At 38.9% G+C, this 27195-nt stretch overlaps 1 protein-coding gene across 4 annotated transcripts in view; it reads right to left on the bottom strand.

Annotated features, from left to right (window-relative positions):
* Positions 1-27195, bottom strand: part of hiw (MYC binding protein highwire) — a 300830-nt gene that overhangs the window by 181805 nt on the left and 91830 nt on the right. For 2 of the 4 annotated variants that reach the window (XM_053789308.2, XM_070094065.1), the window contains 9 exons: positions 27003-27151; positions 18606-18830; positions 15867-16061; positions 13972-14313; positions 13617-13795; positions 11833-12070; positions 9771-9961; positions 9147-9231; positions 5374-5566 (listed from right to left, as the gene is read on the bottom strand). In XM_053789308.2, coding sequence (XP_053645283.1) covers positions 5374-5566; positions 9147-9231; positions 9771-9961; positions 11833-12070; positions 13617-13795; positions 13972-14313; positions 15867-16061; positions 18606-18830; positions 27003-27151 — 1797 coding nt within the window. The remainder of the gene's footprint in view (positions 1-5373; positions 5567-9146; positions 9232-9770; positions 9962-11832; positions 12071-13616; positions 13796-13971; positions 14314-15866; positions 16062-18605; positions 18831-27002; positions 27152-27195) is intronic. The other 2 variants (XM_070094063.1, XM_070094064.1) reach the window with 2 other exon arrangements.

Below are 27195 nucleotides of genomic sequence, written 5' to 3'. Positions count from 1 at the left end.
TCATCAATTCTATGATTAACCTCATCCTTCATAAATCCATCTGCTAACTTGTCAACTCCCTAATATCTGAAAGCATTCACTTCTTCATACTCCTTCTCTCCAATTTGATATCCAATTTTTCTTTATCTAAATCATTTGATACCCTCATCACCTTACTCTTTTCTATGTTCACTTTCAACTTTCTACCTTTACACACTCTCCCAAACTCATACACCAACCTTTGCAATTTCTCTCTAGAATCTCCCATAAGCACAGTATCATCAGCAAAAAGTAACTGTCAATTCCCATTTTGTATTTGATTCCCCATAATTTAATCCCACCCCTCTCCCAAACACCCTAGCATTTACTTCCTTTACAACCCCATCTATAAATATATTAAACAACCATGGTGACATTACACATCCCTGTCTAAGACCTACTTTTACCGGGAAGTAGTCTCCCTCTCTTCTACACACCCTAACCTGAGCCTCACTTCTTCTTTCTTTCAACAAACCGACCGTATCCCACTGAGGCAGGGTGGCCCAAAAAGAAAAACGAAAGTTTCTATTTTTAAATTTAGTAATTTATACAAAAGAAGGGATTACTAGCCCCTTGTGCCCATCATTTTAGTCGCCTCTTACAACACGCATGGGTTACGGAGGAAGAATTCTGTTCCACTTCCCCATTGAAATAAGAGGAAATAAACAAGAACTAGAAAGAAAATAGCAGAAAACCCAGAGGGCTGTGTATATAAATGCTTGTACATGAATGTGTAGTGTGACCTAAGTGAAAGCAGAAGTAGCAAGATGTACCTGTAATCTTGCATATTTATGAGACAGACAAAAGACACCAGCAATCCTAACATCATGTAAAACAATTACGGGTTTCCGTTTTACACTCACTTGGCAGGACGGTATTACCTCCCTAGGCGGATGCTGTCTACCAACCTACCACCTAGATTGAGCCTCACTATCCTCATAAAAATTCTTTACAGCATTTAGTAACTTACCACCTATTCCATATACACCTACCATCCGACTTACGACCGAGTTTGGTTCCGAGAAACCGGTCGTAGGTCAAACTTTACTACTGAATATCAACAAAACATTTTTGTAATGGCTATTTTATTGTTTTATTTTGGTATTTCATGTTTTACTTTACTTTTTATGTTGTTAGTACTGTATTTTATACACTGTATACACTGTGTATACAACACAAATAGTTGTTTATTTCCCAGAAATTTGGCATAAAAAACACGGTCGTAAGTCGAGTGGTCATAAGTCGAGCAGGTCGTAAGTCGGATGGTAGGTGTACTTGCAACATCTGCCACATTCCTCTTCTATCCACTCTATCATAAGCCTTTTCTAAATCCATAAATGCAATAAAAACTTCCCTATCTTTATCTAAATACTGTTTACATACATGCTTCAATGTAAACACTTGATCTACACATCCCCTACCTACTCTAAAACCTCCTTGTTCATCCGCAATCCTACATTCTGTCTTACCTCTAATTCTTTCAATAATAACCCTACCATACACTTTTCCTGTTATACTCCGTAAACTAATTCCTCTATAATTTTTCCAATCTCTTTTGTCCCCCTTCCCTTTATATAAAGGGATTATACATGCTCTCTGCCAATCCCTAGGTACCTTCCCCTCTTTCACACATTTATTAAACAAAAATACCAACCACTCTAACACTATATCCCCTTCACCTGCTTTTAACATTTCTGTCATGATCCCGTCAGTTCCAGCTGCTTTCCCCCTTTCATTCTACGTTATGCCTCACTCACCTCCCCCACAGTCACATCCTGCTCTTCTTTACTCCTAAAACATGTTATACCTCCCTGGCCAATGCATGAAATTACCGCCTCCCTTTCTTCCTCAACATTTAAAGTTCCTCAAAATATTCCCGCCATCTATCGAATACCTCCATCTCCCCATCTACTAACTCCCCTTCTCTGTTTTTAACTGACTAATCCATTCGTTCCCTAGGCTTTCTTCACTTAACTCACTCCAAAATTTTTTCTTATTTTCATAAAAATTTCTTGACAGTGCCTCTCCCACTCTATCATCTGCTCTCCTTTTGCACTCTATCACCACTCTCTTTACCTTTCTTTTACTCTCCATATACTCTGCTCTTCTTATAACACTTCTGCTTTGTAAAAACCTCTTATAAGCTACCTTTTTCTCTTTTATCACACCTTTTACTTCATCATTCCACCAATCACTCCTCTTTCCTCCTGCCCCACCCTCCTATAACCACAAACTTCTGCCCCACATTCTAATACTGCATTTTTAAAACTATTCCAACCCTCTTCAACCCCCTCCCCCACTACACATACCTGCACTAGCCCACCTTTCTGCCAACAGTTGCTTATATCTCACCTGAACTTCCTCCTCCCTTAGTTTATACACTTTCACCTCTCATAAGAACATAAGAACATAAGAAAGGAGGAACACTGCAGCAGGCCTGTTGGCCCATACTAGGCAGGTCCTTTACAATTCATCCCACTAACAAGCATTTGACCAACCCAATTTTCAATGCTACCCAAGAAATAAGCTCTGATGTGAAAGTCCCACTCAAATCCAACCCCTCCCACTCATGTACTTATCCAACTTAAATTTGAAACTACCCTAAGTCCTAGCCTCAATAACCCAACTAGGTAGACTGTTCCACTCATCAACTACCCTATTTCCAAACCAATACTTTCCTATGTCCTTTCTAAATCTAAACTTATCTAATTTAAATCCATTACTGTGGGTTCTCTCTTGGAGAGATATCCTCAAGACCTTGTTAATATCCCCTTTATTAATACCTATCTTCCACTTATACACTTCGATCAGGTCTCCCCTCATTCTTCGTCTAACAAGTGAATGTAACTTAAGAGTCGTCAATCTTTCTTCATAAGGAAGATTTCTAATGCTATGTATTAATTTAGTCATCCTACGCTGAATGTTTTCTAACGAATTTATGTCCATTCTGTAATATGGAGACCAGAATTGAGCTGCATAATCTAGGTGAGGCCTTACTAATGATGTATAAAGCTGCAGTATGACCTCTGGACTTCTGTTGCTTACACTTCTTGATATAAATCCCAGTAATCTATTTGCCTTATTACGTACGCTTAGGCATTGCTGTCTTGGTTTAAGGTTGCTGCTTACCATAACCCCCAAGTCCTTTTTGCAATCTGTATGGCTAAGTTCTACATTATTTAACTTATAAGTGCTAGGGTTATGGACACTCCCGAGCTTCAGAACCTTGCATTTATCTACATTGAACTGCATCTGCCACTTTTCTGACCAAGAGTAGAGTTTGTCTAAATCCTCCTGAAGTTCCCTAACATCTACGTTTGAATCAGTTATCCTACCTATCTTCGTGTCATCGGCGAATTTGCTCATATCACTAGTAATTCCTTCATCAAGATCATTGATATATATTATAAACAACAACGGGTCCAAGACTGATCCCTGTGGAACGCCACTTGTTACTGATCCCCACTCGGATTTAACCCCATTTATGGACACTCTTTGCTTCCTGTCTGTGAGCCATGATTCGATCCACGAGAGCACCCTTCCCCCAATCTCTCTCTTATTTGTTGTTGCCATTTTCAGTCCTAATATGTATGGAGAGGGTAAAGGAGATTTTGAGTGCTTGGGGCTTTAACATCCAACAGGCTTGTGTGAGCATGTTAGAGAGAAGTGAGTAGGGGCAAGTGGTTTTTATGATTTGACATGCTGTTGGAGTGAGCAAGGTAACATTTATGAAGGGTTTCAATGGGAAACCAAATAATTGGATTTGAGTCCTGGAGGAGGAAGTACAGTACAGTATTTGGACTCTGAAGAAGTGGTAGAGATATTGCAGTTTTGAGGGTCATTTAAACTATAATGTCAGTTCCCTTCTACCAAGACAGTGATTGAATGAGTGATGATGAAAGTGCTTTCTTCTTTGTTAGGTCTCCCTACTTCCATGGCAGACAGCCAGCATTAAAAAGAAACATCATCAATTTACTAAGGTCATCAAAGCCTCTCCTAATCTTTTCTTTTGTTTTACTTTACTTTTTGTACTTTGAATTTCCCACCAACATAGTTTTATTATGAAGAAAATCAGGAAAATAATTTCTAAAACTATTTTTAAACAGAAAACTGGTAAAAATTAAGAAATGAATTAACTCATTATACAAATTTCTTATTACAGTACGAAACTAACTGGTCATTAACCCTTTGACTCTTTCGGTCGTATATATACGTCTTACGAGCCACCGTGTTTGACATATATATATATTCGTAAATTCTAGTGGCTTCAAATCAAGCAGGAGAAAGCTGGTAGGCCCACATGTGAGAGAATGGGTCTGTGTGGTCAGTGTGCACCATATAAAAAAATCCTGGAGCACGCAGTGCATAATGAGAAAAAAAAACTCCGACCGTTTTTTTTCAATTAAAATTCCGACTTGGTGGTCTATTTTTGTATAGTATTTATGTTTATATTCTCGTTTTCTTGGTCTCATTTGATAGAATGGAAAACATATTATAGAAATAGAGGTGATTTTGATTGGTTTTACTATGAAAAGAACCTTGAAATGGAGCTCAAAGTAGGGGAAATATTTGATTTTTGCCGATGTTCAAAAGTAAACAAATGATGTCATTTTCCAATAAATGTCCAAGTAGCCATTCTAATATGCAGTCATGAATGGGTTGACATTATTTATATAATTATTACAATATTGCAGTAATCTGCATAACAGTAAATCTTCTATTTTTTGTTTGAATAAAAATTCAAAATAGAAAGCAAGAGTAATATCAGAGGGGCCTGGAGATGTGACTGATGAACAAAGAAAATGTTATTTTAGAGCCAGGAATGTCTGCATTGTTCATTCTGGACCTTATTTTGAAATTGTCATATTTTTTAATTTTCGTGAAATTGGCCAAATTGCAAATTTCTGACCGCGTTATTGGGCAGTTGAAATCAGTAAATGGGCAGTTTCTTATACTCAATTGATAGAAAAAATGGAGTTCTAAAGAAATAGCTATGAGTTTGGTCAATTGGAACAATGGAATTAGCCAAAAATAGGGCTCAAACTGGGCGAAATCGCCGATTTGTAAATATCGCCGAGGTCGCTAACTTTGCGAGAGTATAATTCCATCAGTTTTCCATCAAATTTCGTTTTTTTTGGTGTCATTACAATTGGGAAAAGATTCTCTATCATTTAATAAGAAAAAATAATTTTTTTTTTTTTTTTTTGAAATTTTGCGACACCAGGAGACACCTCAGGATTTGGGGGTGCGACAGTCAAGGGGTTAATCCTAACTTTGCAGGGAATAAAACTAAATTCAACAGTTAAGCTACATGACAAAGGATGAAATCTTGTACTGCAAACATTAATTAAATACCTGGTAAAATAACAGTCTGCTCTGGCCAGTTCTGAGTACCAGAGAATTTATTGAGCACAGCCCAATAGGGAGGAAGAGGAACACCATCTTGACTGACATAAACCTGTGTGTTGCGATCTTGCACTTCAGAAAATCCTAAGCTACTGAGGCTTGACCCTCCAAGATTCTTGCTGCTCAAACTTGGAATGTAAACCTATAGAAGAGTATTAAGAAACTTATACATGTATTGTATAACACTCATTACAAAAAATTTATTTCTTATACACAGCATACAGATGTTTATTTCCAGTTAAAAATCACCCACCGTTATTTTTAACCCTTTGACTGTTTACGCCGTATATATACGTCTTACGCTCCACTGTTTCTGACGTATTTATGTGCATAAATTCTAGCGGCTTCAAATCAAGCGGGAAAAGCCTGGTAGACCTACATGAGAGAGAATGGGTCTGAGTGGTGGGTGTGCACCCTGTGAAAAAAATCTGGGACTCAGTGGTGCATTGTGGGAACGCCATCTTGGTAGTCCATTTTCACCATGCCTCGCAGTAGGAAGTACCTCACTCCTCGGCGGATTGGAGGTTTTTTGTTCCCAAGTGATAGCTCTAACAGTGATGGAAGTGTCAGTGACAGTGAATTCCATGGTTTTCAAGTGAGTGTGACCGAAAAAAGTGCCCAGGATGACGTAATTAGCGATGAAAACCCAGATGACCCACGACTTTCCACCTCTGGTGCTGGGCTGGCTTGTTCACGTTCACATTCACCTGTACCAGGACGAAAGAGGAAACTATTTGGCCATGTACAAGACCCAGATGTTAGCAGTGAACATGATAGTGATAGTGATTTCAAGGTTATTGAAAGCAGTTCTAGTTGTGACAGTGAGGGTGAATATTCCCCAGTGAAGCGGCAGTATGTACGACATAGCATGCAGTCTGGTAGTGTTTCATATGCTGTTCCAAGGGGAAGGAGTAACTCTGGGAACACATCCCGTGGCCCTACACCACGACCTGATAGTGAAGATGACGATATTGTTACGATGGGTATGAATGATGTGAGTGAGGCAGCAGGCAGTGGTGGTGATAGTGATGGTGGCACGACCCATGTGGCACCAGCAGTGGGCCAAACTACTACCCACGCTGCTGACTCTGCACAACAACAACCAGCCTCACCCAACCCCACACTCCCACAACCTACACAACCACAACCTGCACAACCACAACCACATTACAATATCTAGAACCCACCAGCAGACCGCATCTGGGATTGGTAGGAAGGTGACGAGTTTGTTCCCAGTCCCCATGACTTTGATGAAACACAAGGTGGAATAAAGCCATCATGTCCACTTGGGAACAATGCTAGTGAACTGGAATACTTTGAGTTATTCTTCGATGAACCCCTGATGGACATCATTGTCAGGGAAACCAACACATACTATGAGTACACCATGGCAAATATAATTCTCTCACCAAGATCACGGCTACACCAGTGGAAGGACACAACTGTGGCAGAGGTGTACCTGTTTTTTGCCATAATAATGCTTATGCCACATGTGTATAAGCACACTGTCATCACATACTGGGCAACAGAACACCTGATTTCAACTCCAGGTTTTAGTGACATTATAGGTGTCAATCGTTTGCTGATACTGTTATGTATGTTACAGTTTTCAGACAAAACCAGGCCTGACAGAAGCGACAGGTTATATAAGATCAGAAATGTGTTTATGTACATGAAACGAAAGTGCTGCATTTATTTTTATCCCTTCAGGAAACTTGTTATTGACGAGTTTTTGATTTTATTCAAAGGAAGAGACTCATTCAAGCAATACATACCAAGCAAGAGGAAAAGCTTTGGTATAAAGTTATTTGTACTGTGTGATTGCAGAAGTGGTCTAGTTTTGGATATCACTGTGTACACTGGCAGTAATACTTTGAGAGATACTATGAAGTTATTGGGTATCTCTGGTGATGTGGTTAGAACAAAGATGGAACCATATCTTGGTAAGAGGCATATGTTATTTACTGATAACTGGTAGACAAGCCCCTTACTCAGCGATTTCTTGCGAGTGAACGTGTGTGGCACAGTGCGTGGTAATCGTAAACATATGCCAAGGTTCGACACTGGCACTCGCAGAGGTGAGGTGCAAGCCTTTGCTGCCAATGACATCATGGCATTTCGGTGGCATGACAAACGTGATGTCACATTGTTGACATCAGTTCACCGAAATGAAATGGCACACACTGGCAGGCACAACAGAGAGACCAATGAACCCATTCTAAAGCCTGCAGCTGTCATGGACTATAACCTCAATATGCGCTTAGTGGACAAATGTGACATGCAGATTGGGTTTGCTGATTGTGTACGCAAGAGTTATAAGTGGTATATAAAACTTTTTTTTCCATCTTGTTGATATTCATACAAGTTGAGGACCAACAAAACACCAAAATATGGTGAATTTTATTTGTCAGTCATCAGACAAATAATCGCCAAGTACCAGGGAGCAAAACCTGCAATAGACCAGCGCCCACGAAATTACCAACACATGCCATCTCGTTTGAGGCCTGGTGATCACTACCCCACACAACTGCCTCCTACTGCTTCCAAGAAAAATGCTCAGAAGAGGTGTTTTGTATGTGTACATACCACAAAACGCCCACAAACATGCAAAGACACTCGCTTTATGTGTGAGGAGTGTCAAGTGCCACTCTGCATATACCCATGTTTCAAAGAGTTCCACAAGCTGCAGCAGTTCTAGGAACGTGTTCAGTGACTGTACATATGTATATATATTATGGAACAATAGTAATAAACAATGTTTTGTATTGTTTGTTTGTATAAACAAACTTTATACACAAACTAACAGTGATAAAGTTCGTTCAGTTATTGTGTTGTAAACAATGAGTGCATATTTGAACAATGGACCTTACTTTGGTCTCACAGGCCACATAACTTTGCACCTCTATATATTCTCGATAAATACTGATGGCAAAAAATTTTTTTAGGCTTAAAACACTCTGTAAAATAATCCTAACGTTTTCATAAGAAAAAATAATTTTTTCTTTTTTCGAATATTTTGCAACATAGAATGACAGTTTCAGAAAGGGGCCTGCAACAGTCAGAGGGTTAAAAATCTGGCAAATAACCCAAGTCGGACCGAAATGCCATCATAAGTTTCTTTCTTCTATATGTGGGTTATTTGTGTATTGTTCCAGTCACAGTACTGTAACTTTTTATTCTTTCACAAATCTCATTCATATCATATTTTAGTACACTGTATTTTATTCACAAAGCTGAGAATTCTCATTGGTAAATTTAATATAACTGGAAGGGTGCAAGAGATAGAGAAGCTTTTATTAATGTCAATGATCATGGGGCACAGTCTCCCGACCATTTATGTGCCTCTGTAATCTTTTAACTACTGCCCACAGGATGAGTATGCAGTGAATAATCAACTACTACTAACTAACTAATGTCAATGCATGAGAAAGACAAAGCTTTGTTCAGAAGACAGCTTCAATTTTACATATTCAAATGCACCACTACAATGCAGTAGTAGTAGCAACATATATGGAAGTAATAATGTACAGTACCTTGATGAATTCATTTTTCCTTCACTGCTCCTATTCTCTATCACTCATATTTTCTTTTGAAAGTAATCTCTTATAATTAGTGTCCCTGTATGCACAAGTGTGTATGCAAATATGCATCAGTGTGTAGGCATGCACAAGTGAGCAACTGCATAAAAATGCAGGCATTGTGACAACACATCAGCACACTACCTGTAATGAGTCCTCAGGCTGGGCTGTACCACACTGGGGGTCAAATTCCAGTGTCATCCACTGCACAGCAGCAGGAAAAGTTACACTGAAAAAATACAGCAACTATGTAAGAAAAACATTAGACACAATTCTCCATTAAAAGTTATTATACCGGTATTGTAAAGTGAGTCGAACTTGTATAAAAATATGTATGTATTTGTGTGTGGGGGTTTGTGACATCCAGATGATTTACATCTTTTCTTTATAACAATGACTGTGTGCATAGCCTTCATGAAAAGAAGCAGTAAACTGTATACATCTTGAAGAGTCCATGATAAAGTTAATATCATATGATAACACTCAGAATATTTTTTACAGCAATCAATTAACTAGCTGACAATGCATCTAACAGAATCTCTGCTGTGTACAGTTAGGATAGCTGAGCATTCACTGTACCTAGATCTTGTATATTTATAAAAACAATAATTATCAAGTGCAACAAAAACAAGTACTGTACAGTACTTGGTAAGAGAAAGATAAAAGGACAGACACTATATTAGCATACTTGATAAAATTGTAGAATGGATTTAATCAAAGCAAAATGCATTAATGACCAGGAAAAGAAGAAATGGCGATGTACCTTACCGATAATTAGCAACAGACGCAGGACGATATGGATGGTCACTTTCCATCCAAGCATAATGATGACTGGTGGTGGTATGACAGTCCTCCATTGCCTCGGGTACAGCAGTTTGCTGAGTTACTAAACTAAGATTATTCAGTGCAGCAACATGTGGTAAGATCTCTTGAATCAAACCCAGAACAGTGACAGCACTCTGAAAATGAAGTGTAGCCTACCATAATTTTTTTTTTTTCAACAAGTCGGCTGTCTCCCACCGAGGCAGGGTGACCCAAAGAGAAAGAAAATCCCCAAAAAGAAAATACTTTCATCATCATTCAACACTTTCACCTCACTCACACATAATTACTGTTTTTGCAGAGGTGCCCAGAATACAACAGTTTAGAAGTATATACGTATAAAAATACACAATATATCTCTCCAAACTGCCAATATCCCAAACCCCTCCTTTAGAGTGCAGGCATTGTACTTCCCATTTCCAGGACTCAAGTCCAGTTATATATAGGGTCCAGAATAAACAAGAAAGACATTCCTGGCACTAAAATAACATTTCCTCTGTTCATTAGTCACGTCTCCACGCCCCTCTTACATTCTTTTGCTTTCCACTTTGAATTTTTATTCTCACAAAAAAATAGAAGTTTTAGTGTTATGCAGACTACTGCATTAGTGTAGAAATGGTATAAATAATATCAGTGCACTTGTGAAAGAATATTAGACTCACCAGTTGACGTGTATTGTACGCATAGCATGATTTGTTTACTTTTGAACTTTGGTAAAAATCGAACATTTCTGCTACTTTGAGATCAATTTCAAGGTACTTTTCATTGTAAAACCAGTCAAAATCATCTCAATTTCTGTAACATGTCTTCCATTCTATAAAATGAGACCAGGAAAACTAGAATACAACAATAAATATCATACGAAAATACAGTGCAAAGTCGCTGTTTTAATCCAAAAACACGGTCAAAGTTATTTTCTCATTACGCACTGTTTGCTGCAGGATTTTTTTTTATACCGCGCACACTGACCACATAGACCCATTCTTTCATATGTAGGCCTACCAGCTTTCTCTCATTAGATTTGAGGGCGCTAGAATTTAGGTGTACTAGTACGTCAAAAACCCTGGTGCATAAGCCGTACTAGTACAGCTGAAACCCTGAAAGGGTTAAGGTTGCCCTGTGGGAACCAACACTAAATATATATCCATATAGGCCTGTAAATAGTCACATTCTCTTTTGCTGTTTTCTGCCATTCCATTGAGCATTTTTCACAAAGCAATGCTGGTACTTTAAAACCGAAAATAATTTTTGAAGATGTCCAGCAGACCCGTGAGAGCTTGTCAGACAATAGTGAATGGAGCCAAGTGGTTTCCAATAGACATGCTGTTGGAGTGTGAGTAACATAACATTCATGAAGAAATTCAGGTAAACTGGATAACTGGACTTGAGTCCTGAAAGTAATATGGGCAGCGCCTGCACTCTGAAGGAGGGGTGAGGATGTTGTAGTTGGAGGGTGATCTGAATTGTAATGTCAACACACTTCTGGCAAGACAGTGACTTAATGAATTAATTAATGCAGGTGTCAATTAAACATAAAAAAGCTACAATACAACATACAGTACAGTATTTACATTGAATATTAACAGTCTTACTCAATGGAAGTGATATTTCAATGGCTGTAAGTGATGTATTGCCATTCAGAAAGGTGAATGTGTGAGTATAGAAATTAACTGATTTTAAAGTGCCATTATCACAAGTGAGGATCACTGTAAGTCAGATCATCATAAGTGAGGGACCTACTGCATTAACAATTCTTAATAATATAAAGGATGTGCTGTTGGAGTGTTAGCAAAGTAACATTTAAGTCCTGCACTCTGAAGGAGGGGTGGGGATATTTGCAGTTTTGAACTGTATTATTGGTGCCCATCTGGCAAGACAGTGATGGTGAAAGCTTTTATTCATTTTTGGGCCACCCTGCCTTGGTGGGAAACAGCAAGGCATGTTACAAAAAAAATAATAAAATAAGGGTCTTCGTACAAACTGCATTCATGGTAAAATGGTAACTAACCCGAGGATCTGAGGTGGCCACAGGTCCAATATGGGAGAGAACAAGAGGCAGCAGCATGGTCAAGAGAGGAGCACTGCCTAACACTTCAACAGCAGTTTCATCTCCAACCCCAAGGCCCATGATCATCAGTTCTGTGGCTACACGGACAATGCTTCCAGCCATGGCCAAAGCAGACTTGCGGGCTTGTTGCTCAGCTATTTCTCTTGTGCTTCGCTGGCTTTCTGGATCTTGAGGAGTACTGAAGAATATATATGGATGAATCTATGACAGTAACAGTAATATGAAAATAGTTTTTGTGTGATCCACAAGAATAACCAATATAATAAAATCATTAGAGTAATGCCTATACATACTGTATTATTAAAGATAAAAGTGGTGTAAAAATTGCTTAACACATTTAGTACAATTATCTCTCTTTACCTCCTTATAGACCAACAAATGTAAGAAGTGACTGGAAACATCTCATTTTCCAAAGAACAGCACATTAAATAAAAAATTAATTATCAGAGCTCTTGTTAATAAAATGAACTAAGGCAAATATTGTTTATCATACATTTTCTTTTTCAATGTCTATCTACATATCCCATATCTTGTTCTGTCTAAAAATCCTTTCCCATGAAGCAGTCAGAGCAGAATAATCTATTCTATAAACCCTAACCTACCTTAACTAAACTGAAGTGCTTTATACTGGCCTCAGACCATGCAGTGATAGTAAAATTCTTAGCCGATCAGACAAAAGTCCATTACGTGATCATAAAATTTATCCCCTAAGTAGCCATGCATATGTATTTCATTTATAAACTATTATTTAACCCCTAAACTGTGGCATAATCAGAAATAAAAATTCCTGCGTGTGTGAGAAGATTAAAAAAAAAAAAAATCTCTGAATCGAATAAGGTTAAAATGAGTGGAATCTGATAAAAATGTACGACTTTATAGCAAGTTGAAGTTGGTGAAAAGACAATCACTCGTTGGCAACAGCAGTGTAAATGCAGCAGTGATATTTATGTTTTACAATTTACTGATGCTAAGGTATGATTGTTTTTCTGTTTTTATACATTGCTTTTAGTGTTTCTTATGACATTTTAGCACATCAAACAGGGGAAAATGCTTAGGTTGACATTGCTCCAAATGGAATATATGGTATAATTGTTTTTATTATTCTATTTTTTTTACTAATTTGGTTTTCTAACACTTATAATGTTACAATTGTTCCAGAGAATAATACTCCTCAAAACATGAAAATAAGATGCAGTGTTTGACTTTACTGGGTTATCCAGGGTTAAACATAATTAGTGTGCTTTGTGGATGAATTCCACTGTTAGTATCATGAAACTCAAATAAATCTGAAATGAATGAGTCATCTTCAAGCCCTTTCCACACTTCATTTGCTGCTAGGAAAGCTGATGGTAGAACAGCAGCAGCTGATTTCATTGTTTACTTCTGCTAGTTAGGGGTACTATGTTGTACACAGTCATTACCTGTGTAGTTAACCTTGATGGACTGTATGGACCCTCCTGGCCTCAATTTTTTTCAGAGGTATATGCTGAGGTAAAAAATATTGGAAGGTGGCAGATTTGAAGGTATAAAAAATGGTGTGTACTAGTACATTAGACACAGTTGTCAACTGCATACTAGTATGCTGGTTAAAAGTCTACTATTAGTTAACCTCTAGACATACAAACCACTGTAGAGTACTAACATTTTTGGGGGAACAGTAGTTATGTTTTAAAGATTTGCAAAGGAAAATTTAGCTAAAATGTGAAAGCTTTTGATGAACTTACCTATAATACATGATATGAGGTATTTGGCCACGTATATGATTAGTTCCATTTACAGAAAGACTACAAGCAGAAAATGTAAATGCAGTACCATCTGGGCCTTTGACAGATGCTAGACCTCCATCACCGTTACTTGTTCTTCCTCCATGATTGCATAACCGTATTGCATATTTTACACCTTCCTGGCAGAAAATATTGAATGTACAAGCACAAAAGTATATGATAAAGAAAGTTTTTATTGTAACATTGGTTATTATTTTAAGAGAAAATTGTTTTAGTCTGAGAAAGTACCTATAAGCATAATCTCTTAGGATGTTGCTTAAACATTAGCTAATTTTTCAAAAGTGGTAGCTTATACCTTTATTGGAACTGGACGCTCAAATTTTATTTCAACAATATCCGCTACAGAGTCGTCTGGTCCAAATGTTCCTCTTGCCATCTCCATAACATTCCACCTCTCTAGTGTATGTGAAGGATCTTGGCCTCCTCCTCCACTCTCATCCATAACCTCAACTTCATAATCATATGTACCTACACCTCCATACACACAAACCCCAGCTATAACAATGCCAGGCCTGTCAACAGCAAAACATATAGCATCTGGTGAGCCATTCCCTGTATTCCAGGTGCGGCTCTGTGAGGTACGGGTAAACCTTGACGGGGTGATGTGAAGAACTCTGCCACCTGCAGGTACTTCTCCCTGAAATAATAAGAATACTGTGTAATTATTTGATAATTTGCCATTATAAATTAAAGCCTTTATCATTCTGTGCAGCTCTCATACTTTGTGCCATAAGTTGACTATTTTCTCACAATTTTCTTTTTCAAAGTTATGAACTCAATTTATGGCCAATATATGATTTTAGGTTTAACTAAAAGGAATAAAAAAAATAGGGAATACTATAGAGCATGAAGGAATGCATTAGAAGTTTAAAGAGGGTGCTTGCTAACACAACAGTATTTTCATATGTTGTAGTGTTCCCAAATGTAAAATGTGTCTGTCAGTTTTCATTCCATTTCCAGAATTTTTTTTTTTTTCAACAAGTCGGCCTTCTCCCACCGAGGCAGGGTGACCCAAAAAGAAAGAAAGTACCCAAAAAGAAAATACTTTCATCATCATTCAACACTTTCACCTCACTCACACATAATCACTGTTTTTGCAGAGGTGCTCAGAATACAACAGTTTAGAAGTATATATGTATAAAGATACACAACATATCCCTCCAAACTGCCAATATCCTAAACCTCTCCTTTAAAGTGCAGGCATTGTACTTCCCATTTCCAGGACTCAAGTCCAGCTATATAAAATAACCGGTCTCCCTGAATCCCTTCACTTAATATTACCCTGCTCACACTCCAACAGCTCGTCAGGTCCCAAATACCATTCGTCTCCATTCACTCCTATCTAACGCGGTCACGCACGCTTGCTGGAAGTCCAAGCCCCTCGCCCACAAAACCTCCTTTACCCCCTCCCTCCAACCTTTTTGAGGATGACCCCTACCCCGCCTTCCTTCCAGAAATATATGTTTTAATTAAATTTTGGATCTTTTCAGAATAAAGTATATACAAGCATAACCCTTACACATTACAGAATAAAACAGTCACAGCTTGTTAACGAAATTGCTTATTTGCATTTATTAAGTATACATCTAATAACTAAGTTAAGCCTGGTCCTCTGGGGTATGGGAAACAATGTCTAGGGGTATGGGAAACAATGTCTAGGTGTCTACTGGTCATCCATGCTGCTTATCTGAGGTCTGGCTGTGTGGTATAAGTACTATGTACTTTGATGCAGTGTGTGCAGGTTCAAGTCTTGCTCTGGTCTGAGATAATGTTTGTAAATAATTTTACTCATTTGCAAATTGTTAAGCATGTATAGTGTACATGGTATATAACACAATGGCCATCTCCCACAAAGGTAGGGTGAACAAATAAAAACTAAGGAAACACATTTATCATCATTCATTCAATAGCTGTTTTACCAGAAGTATGCAGACATCACAGTTTAAATGACTCTTTGCACTACATCTCCAACCATCCATCATCATCTATTATTAAGTTTATTAAAAAAAATGTATATTTTGTAATAAACAATACTAAAAAAAAAAATTTTTATATATGAGAGGAAGTAACCAATGGCTGTACTTAGCAACTGGTTTCTAGCATTGTCATGCTCACAAGTGTTTCCACCAAAACTGCAACATTCTATTTTGCTGGAAATAAGTGAAAAAATTTAAATATAAATTAACTAACCTCTGCAGAATTTGTTTCTGCTGAGAGTTCTGCTACAGTAGCAGCCATGAGGAGGCAGGTATTATGAACTAGAGCTGGCAGAGGAGTGACCCGCTCCCCTCTCAAAGCTTGTCTAACGCTGCCACATGCTACTCCAAGCAGTCGATCCAATACTTCACGAAATGTCCATACAACTCCTACTCCATTATCTACCTGCTATTTAAAAATAAATGTTTCAACATTAATTTCTTTGAAAGCATGAAAGGCATAAATATATTGACATTCTATTTGATAAATGAACATACAGGCAACATTTTGAATATTCAGGCTATATTACACTCTCCAGGATCTTTGTGAAGCTTCACTCCTAATGAACATAACATAGCCTAAAATAAGCATTCAGAATGTCACACATGTCCCCCCTTATATAATTTACTTATTTATTATGTTAGTGGTAACTATGCATGTATTTAGATGTACAACACTAATAATCTGACTCAATATAATACACTTCACACATTTTATAGGACAATTCTACATCTACAAAGTAACATGATTCTAAGCACAATGGCCCTTTTCATTTGTGAAAAAAAAAAAATTCTGGTAGATGCTTTACATTAATGCTTGTACTAGTAACTAAAGCAAAAGATATGCAAAATAAAATTGATTGATTTATAGTAGAAATTCTGCTGGCATTGCAACAAAAAAGTTGTTGAAGCTGAGAAAAAAAAAAAAGATTAAGTATCAGAAAATGGGACTGAACAGCCAAGCAATGAAACCTAATTACTACTGGAGCATACTGCAGCATATACAATATACAAATACTAACTAGTATGCTGTCAAAAAAACTATTGTTTGTTAAGCAGAATTTGAAGTGGCTTTATGTGAATTCTCTTTGTTTGCAGTGACTGAGCTTGCAAAGAATGCTGTCGTTAACCAAAGCAAACTCCTTGAACAGATCAATTAACCCTTTCAGGGTCCAGAGGCCAAATTTCAAAGTGCACACCAGTGTCCAAGAATTTTCAAAAAATAATTTTCTTATTTTTTCTTATGAAATGGTAGAGAATCTTTTCCTGAAGGTAATAAAACAAAAAGTACAAAATTTGATGGAAAATTGGTGAAATTATGCTCTTGTGAATTTTGATGTGTCAGTGATATTTACGCATTGGCGATTTTGCTGACTTTGACTCCCATTTTAGGCCAATTACCTTATTCCAGTCGACCAAATTCTTAGCTATTTCACTAGTATTACTTCTATTCTATCGACTGATCAAAAGAAATCAACTCAACTGTTTCAACTGCAAAATAAAGTGATTGGAAATTGGTAATTTGGCCAATTTAGTGCAAAGTTCAAAATATTTCAATTTCAAAACAGTGTCCAGAATAAACAATGCAGGCATTCCTAGCACTAAACTAGCATTTCCTCTATTCATTAGTTACGTTTTTAGGCTTTACAAATGAATTCCATTTTGATTTTTAATTCACACAATGAATTTTTATTCAAACCAAAAAATAGAAGATTTACTGTAATGCAATATTATAATAATTGTATAAATAATATCAGCACATTTGTGAACATATATCAGACCCACCAGCTGGTGTGTATTAGACGTGTGAGGTCATTTGTTTACTCTTGAACATTGGTAAAAATTTAACATTTCCGCTACTGTGAGCTCAGTTTCAAGCCATTTTCAGTACTAAAACCAATAAAAATCATCTCTATTTCTGTAATATATCTTCCATTCTATCAAATGAGACCAAGAAATCGCAAATACAACTATAAAAAACATACGAAAAAACACTGCAAAGTCGCTGTTTTAATCAAAAATTACGGTCTCAGTTTTTTTCTCTCATTATGCACTGTGTGCTGCAGGATTTGCTTCATGTGATGCACACATACCACATAGATGTATTCTCTCATATCTAGGCCCAAAAATAACAAAAAAAGGCACAATACCGTGACTGGAACGATACACAAATAACCCGCACATAACAGAGAGAAGCTTACGACGACGTTTCGGTCTGACTTGGACCATTTACAAAGTCACACTAACTAGAAGTGGAGCAGGACGGCTATATATAGGCAGGAAGAGGTGGTGGTAGTAGTAGTAGTACAAGAATGGTACATAATACCGACAAGATGAAATTAAGACACATGCGCAACACCCGGGTATCCCTATTGTAGACGTTTCGCCATCCAGCCAGCCACTGGATGGCGAAACGTCCACAACAAAGACAACCAGACGCCGGTTAGTGTGACTTTGTAAATGATCCAAGTCGGACCGAAACGTCGTCGTAAGTTTCTCTCTTTTATGCGCGGGTTATTTGTGTATCTAGGCCCAAATTTACCATTCACAGCTTGTCAGAGTGAGCTGAGCTCATGGCGTAAATCTACGGTTTGGACCCTGAAAGGGTTAAAAACCTAATAGGATAATCTTTTTCTTTCAAGTCCTCCATATATGTAACTTTTGTACTACAGTAACTGTGGGGAAATGAAGTGTCAAATATTTTTCTACCCCAACCAAATTATATTCTAGAAGGTTCAATGATGTACTGTATTAGGTATGGTTGATTACTTCCTGCCTAACAAGCTCATTTCTTGGAACCAGATCTGCTTCTTAAGCAGAAATTATCTAAGCTGTATATACTCTATTCACCTAGTCTTTTTTATTCAGATGGATGATGGATTCGTGGTCATAAGATGAAGAAAATTTATTTTACGTATACTGGCACATTTTATCACTGCCAACTTGAACTTACATGTGTTTTGTATGTCATGTGCTCCACAAGTAATGGGTAACGATACAAATCTCCTGGCTGAAGTGTTGATAGAGCAGCATTATCAGCTGGTGATGGTCGGTGAGCAACCTCTGCATCAGGATCTGTCAGGATGGGGCAGGTTGCACGCAGCTTGACAGTAGGAGAACATAATGAGGCCAACACAGCACTTAAGAGACGATCACTATCACGGGTCTCTTCCATTCCCTGCAACAATATACTGCACATATAAAAAAAATGAATAAAACAGTGACATTCCTTGATACTTTTAAATAATGGTTAGTATGACTAAATCACCAAAAAAATTGATTAACTCTCTTATAATTACACCAAATTTAACCAATACTGTAAGAGCAAACACTGATAAGTGTTTTAATGTCTGGATACATAGGGACTGGCAGAGAGCATGCACAGTTCCTTTGTATAAAGGCAAAGGGGACAAAACAGTGTGCAAAAATTATAGGGGAAGAAGTCTGTTGAGTCCTAGGTAGTAGGTTGGTAGACAGCAACTGCCCAGGGAGGTACTACCATTCTGCCAAGTGAGTGTTAAACAAAAGCCTGTAATTGTTTTACATGATGGTAGGATTGCTGGTGTCTTTTGTCTGTCTCATAAACATGCAAGATTTCAGGTACGTTTTGCTACTTCTACTTACACTTAGGTCACACTACATATACATGTACAAGCATATATATATACACACCCATCATGGATTATGCATGGGAAGCTTTGATGGTAATAGCTCTTTGGTAATTTTGGAGAACAGCAGGAATTTAAAATAACAGTTTATTTCATGACATCATTGATGAGTAGGATTGCAATGTTGTTGTTGGTGATGCAAGTGTGTCTGAATTTGTGTTAACACAATAGTTAGAATTTGTTATGTATATGCTTGGACTTCCAGCAAGCATGCATAAGCGTGTTAGATAGGAGCGAGTGGAGACAAATGGTTTTTATGACTTGATGTGCTGTTGGAGTGCGAGCAAGGTAACATTTATTATGGCATTCAGGGAAATTGACAAGCCAGACTTGAGTCCTAGAGGTGGGAAGTATAGTGCCTGCACTCTGAAGGAAGGGGTGTTGATAAGTGGCAGTTTTAAAATTGTAGTGTAGACATGCCTGTGGCAAGATAGTGATTGAGTGAATGATAATGAAAGTGATTCTTCTTTTTTGGGTCACCCTGCCTTGGTGGCAAACGGCCTATATGTTAATAATATATTTTTTTAGCACTGGCCATCTCCCACTAAGGTAGGGCGACCCAAAAATGAAACACTTTCAGTATCATTCATACTATCACTGAATTGTCAGAGAGGCACATAGGTACAACAGTTCAGGTGTCCCTCCAAACAGCAAATATTCTCACCCCTCCTTTAAAGTGCAAGCACTGTGCTTCCCACCTCCGGGACTCAAGTCCAGCTAACTGGTTTCCCTGAATCTTTTCATAAATGTTACCTTGCTCATACTCCAGCAGCATGTCAAGCCATAAAAATCACTCCTGTTTAACACACTCAGACACACTTGCTGGATATCTCAGCCCCTCAAACACAAAAATCTTTTCTTCCTCCCTTCGATCTTTCCTAGGATGACCCTTACCCTGCAGTCCCTCCACTACAGATTTATACATCCTCCAGTCTATCCTCTTTTGTTCCACCCTGTGTCGGTGGGAGACAGCCAGTGTGTGTACACACACACACACACACACACATATAAGCAGTACATAAGCAGAGGTATGATAAAGCTCACGGTTCTGGGAGAGTGACCTGGTAGTGAACGGTGAAGAGGCGGGGCCAGGAGCTAGGACTCGACCCCCGCAACCTCAACTAGGTGAGTACAACTAGGTGAGTACACACATACACACACACACATCCTACGAAGAAAGGTTGAGGGAAATCGGACTGACGACATTGGAGGACAGGAGGGTCAGGGGAGACATGATAACGACATATAAAATACTGCGTGGAATAGATAAGGTAGACAGAGACAGGTTGTTCCAGAGAGGGGACACAGAAACAAGGGGTCACAATTGGAAGCTGAAGACTCAGACGAGTCAGAGGGATGTTAGGAAGTATTTCTTCAGTCATAGAGTTGTCAGGAAGTGGAATAGCCTAGCAAGTGATGTAGTGGAGGCAGGAACCACACATAGCTTTAAGACAAGGTATGACAACGCTCAGGAAGCAGAGAGAGAGATGACCTAGTAGCGATCAGTGAAGAGGCGGGGCCAGGAGCTGAGTCTTGACCCCTGCAACCACAATTAGGTGAGTACACACACACACACACACAGAGCCAGCATCTCCTCACTTAGTGACGTACTCAGACTTGCTACGGGCTCTTTGACCAGAATGCATAACTAAATAATGTATATTAGAGCTAATTTCCTCTATTCTGTTTATTACAATATACAGTAAACTACTGTATAAACATTTAAAAATATACCAGAAATGTTATAAATGGTGCAAAGGTGCCATTAAAACAATATCAAGGATGGTTGACACAAACCTACTACCATTGTAGTATGCTCCTCACTTAACGATGAATTCGTTTAATGACGTGGTCTTAGGGATGGAACTCTGTCGTTAAGTGAGGAGAGGATATATGTACACGTACACACACACACACACACACACAAACACACACACACACACACACACACACACACACACACACACACACACACACACACACACTCATACACACACTCATACACACACTCATACACACACACCTACACACACACACCTACACACACACACACACCTACACACACACCTACACACACACACCTACACACACACACACACACACCTACACACACACACACACCTACACACACACACACACACACCTACACACACACACACACACACCTACACACACAACAGGCCTAGTGTCTAATCGACATGTGCCTTGGACAAAATGGTAACTAACTAACCCCTCTGGGTTTTCTGCTATTTTCTTTCTAGTTCTTGTTCTTTTTTATTTCCTCTTATCTCCATGGGAAAGTGGAACAGAATTCTTCCTCTGTAAGCCATGCGAGTCGTAAGAGGCAACTGAAATGCCGGGAGCAAGGGGCTGGTAACCCCTTCTCCTGTAAATATTACTAAATTTGAAAGGAGAAACTTTCGTTTTTCCTTTTGGGCCACCCCACGTCGGTGGGATACGGCTGGTGTGTTGAAAGAAAGAAAGAAGTCTGTTGAGTATACCTCGTAAAGTGCATGGTAGAGTTATTATTGATAGTATTATGTTGTGTATCTTTATATGTGTATGCTTCTAGACTGTTGTATTCTGAGCACCTCTGCAAAAACAGTGATAATGTGCGAGTGTGGTGAAAGTGTTGAATGATGATGAAAGTATTTTCTTTTTGGGGATTTTCTTTATTTTTTTGGGTCACCCTGCCTCGGTGGGAGACGGCCGACTTGTTGAAAAAAAAAAAAAAAAAAAATGATTAAGACGAAGAGCAGGATAGTAGATAAACAAGGAGGTTTTAGGAAAGATAGGGGGTGTGTAGACCAAGTGTTTGCAGTGAAACTCATAGGTGAACAGTATTTGGATAAGGGTAAAGAGGCTTTTGTGGCAGTTATGGATTTGGAAAAGGCATATGATAGGGTGGATAGGGGGGCAATGTGGCAGATGTTGCAAATGTATGGAATAGGAGGTAGGCTATTGAAGGCAGTGAAAAGTTTTTACGAGGATAATGAGGCTCAGGTTAGAGTATGTAAGTGAGAGGAAGATTATTTCCCAGTAAAAGTAGGCCTTAGACAGGGATGTGTGATGTCACCATGGTTGTTCAATATATTTAAAGATGGAGTAGTAAGAGAAGTGAATGCTCAGGTGTTGGCAAGAGGTGTAGGGTTAAAAGATAAAGAATCTAAGACAAAGTGGAAGTTGTCACAGTTGCTCTTTGTTGATGACACTGTGTATTTGGGAGATTCTGAAGAGAAGTTGCAGAGGTTGGTTGAAGAGTTTGGTAGGGTATGTAAAAGAAGGAAGTTAAAAGTGAATATAGGAAAGAGTAAGGTGATGAGGATAACAAAAAAAATTAGGTAACAGAAGACTGGATATCAGATTGGAGGGAGAGAGTATGGAGGAGGCGAATGTGTTCAGATATTTGGGAGCGAACGTGTCAGCAGATGGGTCTATGAAGGATGAGGGAAAAAAGGTGAGTGGTGCATTAAGGAGTCTGTGGAGACAAAGAATTTTATCCATGAAAGCAAAGAAGGGAATGTATGAGAGCATAGTTATACCAATGCTCTTGTATGAGTGTGAGGCATGGGTTGTGAATGTTGCAACAAGAAGGCTGGAGTCAGTGGAGAGGTCATGTCTAAGGGCAATGTGTGGTGTGAATATAATGCAGAGAATCTGTAGTTTGGAGATTAAGAGGAGGTGTGGGATTGCCAAAACTATTATCCAGAGGGCTGAGGAGGGGTTACTGAGATGGTTTGGACATGTAGAGAGGTTGGAACAAAATAAAAAGACTTCGAGAATATACAAATCTGTAGTGGAGGGAAGGTGGGGCAGGGGTCAGCCTAGGAAAGGTTGGAGGGAGGGGGTAAAGGAGGTTTTGTGTGTGAGAGGCTTGGACTTCCAGCAAGCGTGCCTGAGCATGTTAGAGAGAAGCGAATGGAGACAAATGGTTTTTAGGACTTGACGTGCTGTTGGAGTGCAAGCAAGGTAACATTTATGAAGGGATTCAGGGAAACCGGCAGGCCGGACTTGAGTCCTGGAATTGGGAAGTACACTGTCTGCACTCTGAAAAAGGGGTGTTAATGCTGCAGTTTTATAACTGTAGTGTAGGCATGCCTCAGGCAAGACAGTGATGGAGTGAATGATGATGAAAGTTTTCCTTTTTTGGGCTACCCTGCCTTGGTGAGAAACTGCAGATGTGTTAATAAAATATTTTTTTTTTTTTCAACAAGTCGGCCATCTCCCACCGAGGCAGAGTGACCCAAAGAGAAAGAAAATACCCAAAAAGAAAATACTTTCATCATCATTCAACACTTTCACCTCACTCACATATAATCACTGTTTTTGCAGAGGTGCCCAGAATACAAAAGTTTAGAAGTATATACATATAAAAATACACAATATATCTCTCCAAACTGCCAATATCCCAAACCCCTCCTTTAAAGTGCAGGCATTGTACTTCAAATTTCCAGGACTCAAGTCCGGTTATATAAAATAACCGGTTTCCCTGAATCCCTTCACTAAATATTACCCTGCTCACACTCTAACAGATCGTCAGGTCCCAAATACCATTTGTCTCCATTCACTCCTATCTAAAACGCTCACACACTATAAGCTTTACCAGCCAGCCGGAGGCTGGCTGGTAAACAATGCCACTGGCGGAACATGTGAGGCTGGCTCAGGCCGCACATTAGACGCGTCTCGGACGAATAGCGTTGAGCGGGTTTTTTAGCGGTATGCGAGGCAAAATCTTAGCGATAAAATGTATCGGTATGCGGATTTAGCGTTATGTGATGCCAACGGTATGCGGGGGTCCACTGTATATAGAAATACCTGGGAGTGAATGAATCAATAAATAGGGAAGGACAAGTTAAATCTAAGGCAACTAAAATGCCACGAGGAAGGTGCTAGTAACCCCTTCTCCTGTATACATTACTAAAGTTACAAAGAGAAACTTTTGTTTTTACTTTTTTTGGGCAACCCTGCCTCGGTGGGATATGGCCAGTTTGTTGAAAGAAGAAGTTAAATCTAAGAATAAATGGAAGAAAGTTGTAATAATGCTTAGGAATATGTGGATAGAAAAAAAAGTTTGTTCTTGTTTGCAAAAATGGGATCATTAGAGTACAGATATGCTGAATAATTTGTATGGGTGTGAATTATGATTTTAAGTGTAACAGCAAGGAAAAATATGGAGGCAGAAGAAATGTTTTCCCAGAAAAGAATGTGATGAGCAACTAACATGTATGGAACAAGGAATGCAGAGATAGACTGTGGTGGTATGACAGATATAATTCAGTGAGTGAAGAGAATAGTTGTTGAGATGGCAGGTTTACTGAGAGAGTATATATCTGGGGTGGATGTGTAAAAAGCATCTGAAGAAATGCTAGAAGAAAGCACAATGTTGAGAGTGAGGGGCATGAAAACCTAGCACTAGCATAGGTGAGCATATGAGTATGTTAGATCAGAGGTAGTTGAGGAGCATTTTTTGTTTTTGAGATCTGACATGCTGTTGGAGTGAGAGTATAGTAATATCTATGAAGGGAGTCAAGAAACCTAGTTAGCTAATCTTAGGTTTTAAAGTGGGTAATACAGCAACTATCTTCTAAAACTGGATGAAAATGTTATAGTGCTTTATGCAAATAGAGCTAGTGTGTGATGGTAAAGTCATTCAAAGTGCTAAACAATAGAAATAAATGGTATAAAATACCGACACAATGGAAATATAAACACAAATGCAGTATAATGTGATCCTTTATTGACTACGTTTCGCCCACACAGTGGGCTTTTTCAAGTCACAAACAGAACTACCTGGGGTGGAAGGAACGCGAGTATTTATAGTCCGGTTCAGAATGCTGAGGTCAGGTGAAGAATGTTGCATCTGATGATGTACCGAGTGGGGTTATAGAGTCTAAAAACTTGGGTAGCTTGGAAAGGAGATTGGACAAGTTTGTGAGCAGACCTTCTACAGTGTTCTTATGTGGGATAGCGACGAAGAAGTTTCTTGGCAAGTGGTTCAGCTATGTTATAGAAGCCACTATTCTGGTTGAAGTTGTCGGATATAGAAATAAGTGATGATTCCAGGATTCTTCGGTATTGAGTGTTGTCTTCTGTGGCGATAAGTCTTGAGTTTCTGTAGTTTATCAAGTGGTTGTGTGAATTACGGTGTTGTACGCAGGCATTCCTTGTGTCGTCAGACCTGCTTGCATATTGGTGTTCTGAAATATGTGTTTGGAGGTCCCTTGATGTTTCGCCCACGTATAACTTGTTGCAGTCATTACAAGGGATTATGTATACCCCTGCAGAGGATGGAGGCTTGTCCTGTCTACTACTGGTGATGTCCTTGATGGTCGTGGTTGTGGAGGTAGATACTTGGAATGATGTTTTGGCAAAGATGTTGGAAACATGTTTGGCAATGGAGTTGGTGGGAAGGACTATGTATCTCTTCTCGGCAGTGTCTTCTCTGGGTGTGTTGAAGATGTTTAATGCCCGCCGTCTGCAGTCTCTGACGAAGTGACGAGGATAGTGGAGTTTAGAAAATATTTGTTCAATTATAGTGCATTCTTCCTCAAGGAACTCGTTGCTGCAGATTCTGAGTGCACGCAGGAAGAAGCCTATAATTACACCACGTTTGGTTTTGGTGTCGTGGTGAGAGTGGAAGTGGAGAAGATTGTTTTGGTCGGTGGGTTTTCGATAGACTTTAAAACGAAGTTCGTGGTCAGTTTTGCAGAGCAGGACATCAAGGAAAGGAAGAGTGTTGTCGACTTCTTCTTCAAGTGTGAACTGGATTGAAGGCTCGACCTGGTTGAGCTTGTCTTGGAGAGCTTGAACGTTGAAGCGTTTAGGAGTTATGAGGAGAATGTCGTCAACATAATGGAGCCAGGTGACAGACGAAGGAATAATGGTGGAGAAACGTTCGGCTTCTAGATGTTCCATGTATAGGTTCGCCAGGACTGCACTGAGTGGCAAACCCATGGGTAGTCCAAAAGTCTGCTGAAAGAGGTGATTTTCGAAAGAGAAACACGTAAAGCCAACAGGACAAGCCTCCATCCTCTGCAGGGGTATACATAATCCCTTGTAATGACTGCAACAAGTTATACGTGGGCGAAACATCAAGGGACCTCCAAACACGTATTTCAGAACACCAATATGCAAGCAGGTCTGACGACACAAGGAATGCCTGCGTACAACACCGTAATTCACACAACCACTTGATAAACTACAGAAACTCAAGACTTATCGCCACAGAAGACAACACTCAATACCGAAGAATCCTGGAATCATCACTTATTTCTATATCCGACAACTTCAACCAGAATAGTGGCTTCTATAACATAGCTGAACCACTTGCCAAGAAACTTCTTCGTCGCTATCCCACATAAGAACACTGTAGAAGGTCTGCTCACAAACTTGTCCAATCTCCTTTCCAAGCTACCCAAGTTTTTAGACTCTATAACCCCACTCGGTACATCATCAGATGCAACATTCTTCACCTGACCTCAGCATTCTGAACCGGACTATAAATACTCGCGTTCCTTCCACCCCAGGTAGTTCTGTTTGTGACTTGAAAAAGCCCACTGTGTGGGCGAAACGTAGTCAATAAAGGATCACATTATACTGCATTTGTGTTTATATTTCCACCATGCTAAACAATAATTATATGCAAAATTATTGTAATACAAGAGCAATTTGCTAAAACTGACTTTAGTTACCACATCTCTGGACTGCAGAAGATCACAGAGGCAAGCCCACTTCAGTTGTCCCGTGGGATAAAATGCATGAAAGCAAGACACAAAGGTCTTGTGACATTCATCTAGTACAGACACTACCATTCGTGTCAGTGGTCCTGTATCTGAAAATTAAAAATATACAACATATACATTAAAGGAATTAGAT

This window comes from Cherax quadricarinatus, chromosome 44, assembly GCF_038502225.1.
Source record: "Cherax quadricarinatus isolate ZL_2023a chromosome 44, ASM3850222v1, whole genome shotgun sequence".
Lineage (NCBI taxonomy): Eukaryota > Metazoa > Arthropoda > Malacostraca > Decapoda > Parastacidae > Cherax > Cherax quadricarinatus.
This window is presented reverse-complemented; position numbering and strand designations above follow the sequence as displayed.